The sequence below is a fragment of the Pinus tabuliformis genome, chromosome 1_2, assembly GCF_031772625.1.
Source record: "Pinus tabuliformis cultivar Carrire ecotype Pingquan chromosome 1_2, CPIR1, whole genome shotgun sequence".
Lineage (NCBI taxonomy): Eukaryota > Viridiplantae > Streptophyta > Pinopsida > Pinales > Pinaceae > Pinus > Pinus tabuliformis.
Genome location: NC_142298.1, coordinates 815357717 through 815367135, shown reverse-complemented (window position 1 = coordinate 815367135; position 9419 = coordinate 815357717). Strand labels below are relative to the sequence as shown.

The 9419-nt window shown below is 40.0% G+C and overlaps 1 protein-coding gene across 1 annotated transcript; it reads right to left on the bottom strand.

The window, feature by feature from the left end:
- Positions 1-7965: 7965 nt before the first annotated feature.
- On the bottom strand, positions 7966-8688 carry LOC149208402 (uncharacterized). Its single transcript, XM_089398327.1, has one exon. It carries the CDS (start codon positions 8686-8688, stop codon positions 7966-7968), a length of 723 nt encoding a protein of 240 aa, XP_089254453.1.
- Positions 8689-9419: the final 731 nt, after the last annotated feature.

Here is a 9419-nt window from a genome sequence, read left to right as displayed (position 1 = left end):
TTCCCTTGATTCTTGTTGGAGAGTTGTTTCCACAAGTGACATTTCTTCCTCTGTCCTTTTCCTTAAGTAGCATAAATTTTCTCTTGTCCCCAGTCATATGATTGGAACAACCACTATCCACATACCATTTGTTTTCTTGATTATGAGCTCATAAGGCAAGTCCACATTTTATGCTCTTTTTTTTCTTTAGTTTCCAGCTTCCTTTATCCTTTTGGATAGGTGTATGTTTGAAATTTTGGGACTTGGACAAGTATTCAAACTTACTTCTACACTCACTGGCTTTGTGCCCAAAATTATTACATTTGAAGAATTTTACTTCACTTAGCGAGGGAGAGAAGACATTCTGATTTCGGAGAGAAATGTTTTAAGACTTAGAAATATATTACGTATTATATCTAGGCTTTTCAATTATTTATACTTTGATCCTTCTATAATCAATGGCTTTATTTCCAAATATATGACACTTATAGCAGTGACTATAAAACAAATAGGCATTCCTATTGTTGGAAGCATTATGAGATTATGCAGGAAAATACCTTGGTCGTATGATTGATTGGTTCTTTCTCCGTTGACGATTTCCTCTTTGCACAACTGCTCTTTTTTCATCATTAGTTATTTCATGATGCTTCTTCTCCTAGATCTGTGATTCTTTGGATCTTGCGGAGCTAAATTTTATATTCCCAATAGAATATTCTTGTGTCTTAGAGTATCCTATACTGGTTCTAATTCTTGAGGGCCTTTGACTATTCAAGATCTGATCTAGTCTACTTGTCGCTTCAGAAAATTTTTCATTTAGACCCTTCTTGGTCTTTTCTTTCTCAAGATCGGTTCTCAGAGAGACAGCCTCTGCTTCAAGACTCTAACATTTTTTTCCCATTCTTGAATCATGTCTTGAAAAACCTCTTGTTTTCATTTGGCCTCCTCTAGCTCAACTTTCAAAGACAGAATATCATATTTCCATATATATGAGATCATTTCCCTTTTGAACTTGAGCAACTCCTATTTCAACTTCTTGTGCTCATCTTCCAGTCTCTCATAGTTACCTTCTTTTTCTTTCAGTAGAAGGGCTAGACTGTCCTTGCTCTTGATATCTTCTTCAAGATTTTCATTTTGATAAGCAGACTTCTCATTATCAGAGTTATACATACCTTTCTCTGCATGCTATAACTTTTCCTTCAGCTGCGTATTTTTCCTCCTTACTTTCTTCAACTCGTCAAGGGCACTAATGAGTTCCCCTTCAAGGTCTACTACTCCTTCTTCTTCTTCCTCTTTAGAGTCCATAATACCCTATTTTTTGGAGTTTGTCTCAAAGGCCATAAGAAGATACTTATCTGACTCATTTTACGATGAGTTTTCACAGCCTAACTCTGGTGTTATGTTATCCTCTTTGGAGTAGAACACCTTCTTCTTATAGGGATTTTTCTTCTAATGTGTCTGGGACTTTTTTTCCATATTTCAGATCCTCTTCCCTTTCAACGCTTTTTTTATGAGGAATTTGAAAGCAAAATGTGCAACTCTTCCACAGTCAAAAAAATTAAAGGTCAACTTCCCTTTATATTTTCCTGAGCCACGCTTCATTTTTCTGGCTAGTTGAGCCAACTCCTGATCAGATTCACAACTAGAGTTGTATTGATGATCTTTGTGCTCCTTTCCCTTTTTGGATACTTTTAACAACGCTTCCTTTGGTTCAAATTTCTCTATTCCTACTCTCATCTCATAGGTTGTGAGAGTACCATGCAGTTGATCCATGTTGAGATCCTTTAAGTTAGCCATTTCCTCAATAGCTAATATTTTGGCATTAAATCTCATGGGTAGAGATCTTAATATTTTATGAATAATCATCTCTTCCTCAACTTCTTCATCGAGTCCTCTAATCATATTAGTCACTTCATCAAATCTGAGGAAGTATTCTTCTATGCTTTCATTCTCATTCATTCTCAGGCTTTCAAACCTCATCCTGAAAGTCTAAAGTTTTTCTTGCTTGACTTTGTCATCTCCCTCGTGACTCTGGTTAAACTTTACCCACACTTCCTTCACAAACTTACAATGCATAAATTTTACAAGTTCTAATTGACTTAGACAAAAAAGAATGGAATTAGTGGCTTTAGCATTATTCCCATATAATTTTTCACCATCTGCATCAGTGGGGGGAATATTAGGGACATTGTAGTCTACTAGTACTGAAGTCCAAACATCTACTCCTAGGGACATAAGGTATGCTTCCATTCTCACTTTCCAAAACGCATAGTTGGTACCATTAAAGACTGGTATTCTACTTGAGTAAATCCATCTTGACTCTCTTGCCTAGACATAATTCCTTATAGATATACCTTCCAGTGTTTAAACTGTTGCTGAAGGAAACCTTACTCTGATACTAATTGTTGAAATAAGGAACTATTGAGAAGGTGGGCTGAATCAGTAATTAAGAAACTCTTTTCTTTTTCTTATTATGCTTTAGTCCCTTCTTATATTCTTTTAACTTGTGAGAGCATTCATGCACAAATACGGTGAGCCAACAAGATTTCAGACACACATGTTCAAACAAAAATCACATGAGTAGAAAACATTTGACAAAATGTTTTTCGCGTGGAAACCCAAAGGGAAAAAAACACCAATTTGTTGTTTGTTTATGATCTAAATTAAGCACCCACTTAATTTCAAATGTTTGTTTTGTGAGCACCCACTCACAGGAGGCACCGACCCCCTTTAGTTAGAAAGCACTAACTTGCCTAGAGGAACCAACCACTTTAGTGTGCAAGCACCAACCTGCCCTTGCCACTGTTTTACTATTTCATAGAATTTTCAAACTGAAAATAGAGGCATACACTAATAAAAGTAAAATACCAACGATGGATACTTGCACATTGAATTTTGAACTCTTCCTTCTATGCTCACTTGCAGTAGATCTCCTCTTTTTGTTCACAGAAACACATCCTCTACGCTCTACCTTCATGCTATATTGGCTACAACCACCCTCCAAAATTTTTCCTTAGCTTCGTTTTGGGGCCTCCCTACTAACCTTTCACAACACCTTGTCTTGCTTCGTCAAGTACACAAGCTTAAGTGATTTTCTTGCACAAAGACAGCCTGTTGATCAAGCTTGATACATTCCCCTCATAGGTTGTTCATCCAAACTTGGTCCAGCTGCAGGCTGAGCATCTCCCAAAGAAATTGCACAATTCTCGAGGGAAACCAACCTTACCTCTAGAAATTGCACAATTTTGTCTGCAGCCTGTTGGGCTCCAGAATTTCACAATCCTGCCAGTTAGGCTTCACCCAGAAAACTGCGCAATCCTTCCCAACAGGCCTACTCAGCCCAAGAATTGTGCAATCTTGAGCAGAAGTCAGCTGCTCTGCCCAGAAATTACGCAAATATCCTGGGCAGCCAGCCCATCTCCCATCCAAAAATGGATATTTTCTCCAAGCAATTGAGCAGCCTTATGCATGAGCAGTTGGGTTGACCAATTCCACTCGGGACCAAGGAAACTTGACTTGCATGCATGGCTTGCTTTTTCTGGAATAGAAAAAGGCAACGTGCAAAAAGAATCCCTTAATTCAAGGAGCTATTTTTAGCAGCTGGAGTTTACATGCAAAATCATTTTAGAAAGTTGCCTCCAAGTGTCGCTTTTTCCTAGATTTGTGGCATGCGCATCATGAACTCAAACTTATTTATTCAACGCATCAGAGCTCATTCATTCACATCAATCTTGGAGCTTTGACATCCCACAGCACATCCATGACTCTTTGACACATCCGACTCAGCTATTCACCGTAAGTGGTCTCAACTTGTCTTTTTCAGCATTTATGTTGCTTTTTGTGTTTCCGCTTGTGTGAGTGTTGCTTGCTTGATTTCTTTGAATGCTTGCTACCATTTACATGCATACTAGCTTGTACTAGCACCGTTTTAGTTTTCATTGCTATCTCACTGCTGTCGCATGCATGAAACTGTTTTGCATGAACAGTCGTCGATTCGGTGACTTGCTTCACCCACATGCATGTTGATTTGTTTTCTGAATCTTTCATAAAAAAAATTCATGCACGATCAATCACTTCTACTTTCACTTAGTGTCACCATGCATCCACTTTCACATTTTCTTTTAGTTGCTCGTCGTCTGATCCAAGATGTTTTCGCTTATAGATGTATAGAAAAGAATTGCATATAAAATTGCAGCTTAACACATAAATGTGCACATATGAAAAGAAGACGGAAACACATAAAATGCACAAAATAAGACACCAAGGCTTAATAACAGAGTTCATCCAATTTGGGCTACGTCTCTGGGCCCAGCTTAACAATGGCAAGGCCTTTCTATTAAATGGCATGAATAAATAGAATTACATTCATCAATCTGTCCATAAAGAGGCTTATACCTCCAATTTGCCTGATGGCTATGAAATGAATGCCGGAGATGGAGTGGTATGCAGCACCAAAACTTCCCACAGCTGTAGAAGAGGGCTAGAGTGTGTAACTATTCAAAACAGATCAATAATTGCTCTCAGCCTCTGTGAAATAGCGTGATGCAACTATAAAAATGCATCTTCCCGTGCTCTTCCATTGAACCTCTTTTATAAAGGATTTTCGGACAAGATCCCATTTAAAACAGGGCATGCCTGGTTAATAAGAGAGGTTGGTAGAATGGAAGGATTGGCGGGCGCAACCGTTCCTGAAAATGGCCTATTTATTGTTGCTTTGATAAGACTACAAAACCTCGGAAAACACTACAAATCTGCCCAAAAACCATATGCTCGAACCTAAAATATTATTAAATCGGCTTATATTCTGTATCGGGTCCGCGTTGAGGTCGCGAATCGGCATTTCGCTGGTCCATAGGTCCTATTCACAGGGAACGGTTGACCACCAATCGCTGATATCAGTGTTGGCCGATCACGTCGATCCCACTCATATATCGCCCCGATAATGGTTCCGCCAATCGGTGCATTGCCGATCCGACTGCCCGATTGTCGATATAAGCATATATATAAGCATATATATATATATATATATATACCGCCGATTGTGATTGCCTCCGATTCGCCAATCCGATCTGGTTGGGGATCAGTGATTGGGGGTTCCATGGCCCAATGCTTAAGTCCACCCTCATGCGACCTCCAATTGTGATTTGCCTTTAAGGCTTTAAGACCCATTTTTCAAAGGAAATTCCTCATTTTCTTAAGGATTGAAGAGCCCTTCTTTTTGCAATAACTTCATCATCCGTACTCGGATTGAAGTACCGTTTGCACCATTGGAATCAGAAAGATGACATCTACATTATGGTCTTGAGTTGACTTTATTCTGATCACTTTTATTTTTGAGTTTCCATGCCATTGTATCTGAAGATCCACCTGGATCAATCCTCCCCATTGAGGAGCTTTTGGACTGCCAAAAGCTTTTCATTAGTCAATTGGTAAGTGAGGGTACTGTGCCCTCATTTTTTCTTTCTCTAGCCATCTGGCCTTGCTGGGATGCATTCCCTTGAATCCAACTCGAAGGTATCCCACATCTCCTCACCGTGAAGTCCTGGTTCTTCTATCGAGGATGATGTCTTTGGGCAACTCATTGAGATATTCAGGTGAAAAAACATCGATGGTAATAACTATGCCCACCTCATTAGTTTCCATGATCAAAGGTGGTTCATACAGCTTCAGGTTCTCCACATTCACTACTGAGTACATTTGCATATATAATGGCAAGTCAAGACGAAAGGCATTGTTCCCAATCTTCTCCAATATGGTGAATGATCCATACCGGATTGGCCGCAACTTCTTTCCTTCTCCCTTCATCCTGTCTTTGCTAATGTGGAACCACACCTTATCGCCCACTTGGAATTAATGGTCAACTCGGTGTTTGTCATGTTGAGCCTTGTAACGGGCTTGGCTCTTTTCCAACTGCTCTTGCACTCCTTGGTGAATCATTTGGATTCGCTGAATGAACTGTTGAGCTTTGTCTTTATCATTTCGTCCACTGGAGCCATCCTCCCTTCCAAAGACCATGTCTAAAGGGTCCTTTGGTAGGTAACCAAATCATATCTCGAATGGTGAACATTGTGTCGATGAATGCACTGCTCGGTTGTAGGAATGTTGTATATAGGGGATATTTTCATCCCACAACTTGGGATGTTTCCCACAATAGCCTCGTAATAAGTGTACCATGGTACGGTTAACAACCTCTACCTGCCCGTCGATCTGCGGGTGAAATGTTATGCTTCTTTTCAGTTTGGTATCCATCATCCTCCACAAGCTGGTCCAGAACTCTCCAAGGAAGCGAGAGTCTCGATCTGACACAATTGATGTGGGTAATCCAAAGTGGACCCAAACATACTGAAAGAAAAGAGAAGCAGTCTGCTCTGCAGTAATCTACATTTTACAAGGCATAAGAATACACATTTTGCTAAAACGGTCAACGATGACATACAAATAGTCGTGACCCTTCCTAGACAAAGGTAAACCTCCTACAAAGTCCATTGACACACTTTCCCATGGGCGACTCGGAATAGGGAGTGGTGTGTAGAGCCCAAGTTTTCTATTAGAGGGCTATGAAACAGAACACATCACACAACCCTTTACATAGTGAGTCACAATGTTTTTCATATGAGGCCAAAAGAAAAATCTTTGTACATGACTTAAAGTCTTCTCGACACCAAAGTGTCCAGACACAAGAGAGGTGTGGGCCTCTCGAATTACATGCACTCTTTCTCTTGTGGGAATACACAATTTACCAAGGTGATACAACAATTTCCCCTACAAGTGATAGTTGTCCACCTGTGAACCATAGGTTAGTGTTGCATAAGCCTCCTTAAAGTCATCATCATTAGCATATTGTTCAGCATAACTTTCAAAATACAACGAAGCATTATGAAAAATAATAGAAGCAGAAATAGGAGGGCCAGATAGCATATTGGCCACTTTATTGCTAGTGCCCTTCTTATACTTTATTACCAGATGAAACTGTTGAAGAAAGCCCATCCACTTGAAATGACGAGTTTGCTACAACTTGGTTTGTGACTGAAGTTACTGCAAGGGCTGATGATCTGTATGGATGATCGTTTCCTTGCCGATCAGGTAGTGTTTCCACTTTTTCACACTCTGCACCAAGGCATAAAGCTCCTTGTCATAGGTGGGATAGTTTATCACAGCTTGCGAAAACTTCTCAGAATGGTAAAAAATCAGCTTCTTTTGCTGCACTAGTACAGCTCCCATGGCATAACTACTGGCATCAGTTTCGATCTCAAACCGCTGTTGGAGATTGGATAAGGCTAAGACTGGCGCAGTGCTAATTGTCTCCTTCAATGTTTTGAAGGACTTCTGCTATCGTCCTCCCCATTGGAAGACTTGTTTCACACTTGTCAATGTGTGCAAAGGTGCTGCAATAATAGAGAAATTAGCAATAAATCTCCTCCAATACTGGACTGCACCTAGAAAGCTACAAACCTCAGTTACACTAGTAGGCTTAGGCCAATTTACAATTGCTTCAACTTTAGCAGGATCAGTTTTTAACTGACCATGACCAACAATATGACCTAGGTAACCCAAAGAGGTTTTCCCGAACTCACACTTTGAAAATTTTACAAAGAATTTTTCTTTCTTCAGCACATCAAGCACTTTCTTTACATGACTCATATGTTCAAACCAACTCTTGCTGAAAACAAGTATATCATCTAAATATACAAGAACAAACTCATCAATGAAAGGCTGAAATATATGATTCATAACCCGCATAAAGGTGGTTGGAGAGTTGCAAAGCCTAAATAGCATTACCATCCATTCAAACATCCCCTGCTTGATTTTGAAAGTGGTTTTCCACACATCCTGCTCCGCAATTCAGACCTGGCGATAGCCACTGCGCAGATCCAATTTTGTGAAATATACAACATTTTTTAATTGATCCAATAAATCATCTATGCGTGGGAGGGGATAGAGATTTTTTTCTGATATTTTGTTGAGCGCACGGTAGTCCATGCACATCCTCTAGCTACTGTCCTTCTTTGGCACTAGAACAATCGGTGACCCGCATGGAGAGGAGCTCGTCCTGATTACGCCTTGGTCCAGCAATTCCTGCAGTTGCCGCTTAATCTCCTCCATTTCAACTGCCGACATCCTATACATGTCGATATTCGGTAGAGGGGCGTCATGCAACAGGTGGATTTCGTGTTGGACTTCCCTCTTTGGAGGTAATCCCCACGGCTCCTGAAACATTTCATTATAATCAGCAATTAAATCCATCAATTCTTGTTTATGCTTACCATCGCAGCCTTGGAATGCATCTGCAAATTCGGCCTCCTTTTCCCTGACGACCATAAGCATGCATGCCTTGCTGGAGTTCACCAGTTGTTTCATCTGCCCAGCACTTATGAGGCTGGCATTAATTTTGTTCTGATGAGCCCACACTATATATTCTACCCCATCCTTCGCGATGTGGTATTTATTCTCATGGCAGAAAAAGATAGCTTTTATGTCATATAGGTAGGGGCTCCCCAATACCATGCCATAGATGTCCAGTGGTATAACATCCATCTCTACTTCATCTACCAGCTTAGAAGCAATCACAAATTTTAGCTTGCACTGTTGGGTTACATTCAATTTAGCTTTATCATGTATCCATCCCAGTGGATAAGGCTTTCGGTGTGGTTTTGTTTCTAAGCCAAGCTTCTTTACCAAGGATTCTGCAATCAAATTTTCTTGGGACCCCATATCAAACAGAGTTTCTACTTTGGTATGATTTACTACAACTCTGATATGAAATAATTCAATCCTTTTTCTATCATTTGAAATGGACTCATCTACAAAACTGGTGCTTCCTTGTGATTTAGAATCAACAAGAGGTGTAAAGGTACCTTTTGTTCCCGCTGTTGTGACCAGCGCTTCATCTCCTAAATCTGATCCAAGGTATTGTTGTGATGCTGCCACTGTTTTCTGCTTCCCTTTTCCTCCATACTTATTTGGGCATTTTTCTGGGTGCTACTTCCAGCAGTGGTCATCATCGTGCCCTTCTCTCTTGCAATGATTGCAATAAGGTCGTTCTCCCTCTTTGGTTGCTGCTATTTTATTCTCCTTCCCTTTCCATTTCGCTTTGGACTTGCCATTGGAAGGTTTGAACGGTGGCTTTCTAGATTGGTCCTCTCTTTCATTCTTGCCTCTGTTTTCAATATGAATTGCTTTCACACTAGCTGTGTCAATAGTGGTTGGTTCAAACAACAATAATGAATGTTGAATATAACTATGCAGTGAGCCAATATACTTAGTTACAACTTCAGGTGTATCTAGTGCAATACCCAAATTCAGTGCTTGCTTCCTAAATTCTTTTGTAAAACTCTGAACATCCTGCCCTTTGCCTTGCCTTAAATATTTCCAATTCATCAAAGCTTTTTGTTTGTATCCTAAGGGATAAAATTGTTCCTTTAACGCAAAAGTAAAATCGAACC

Coding starts and splice junctions, on each gene's coding strand:
- LOC149208402 (XM_089398327.1), bottom strand. CDS start 8,688: ATGGGGTCCCAAGAAAATTTGATTGCAGAATCCTTGGTAAAGAAGCTT.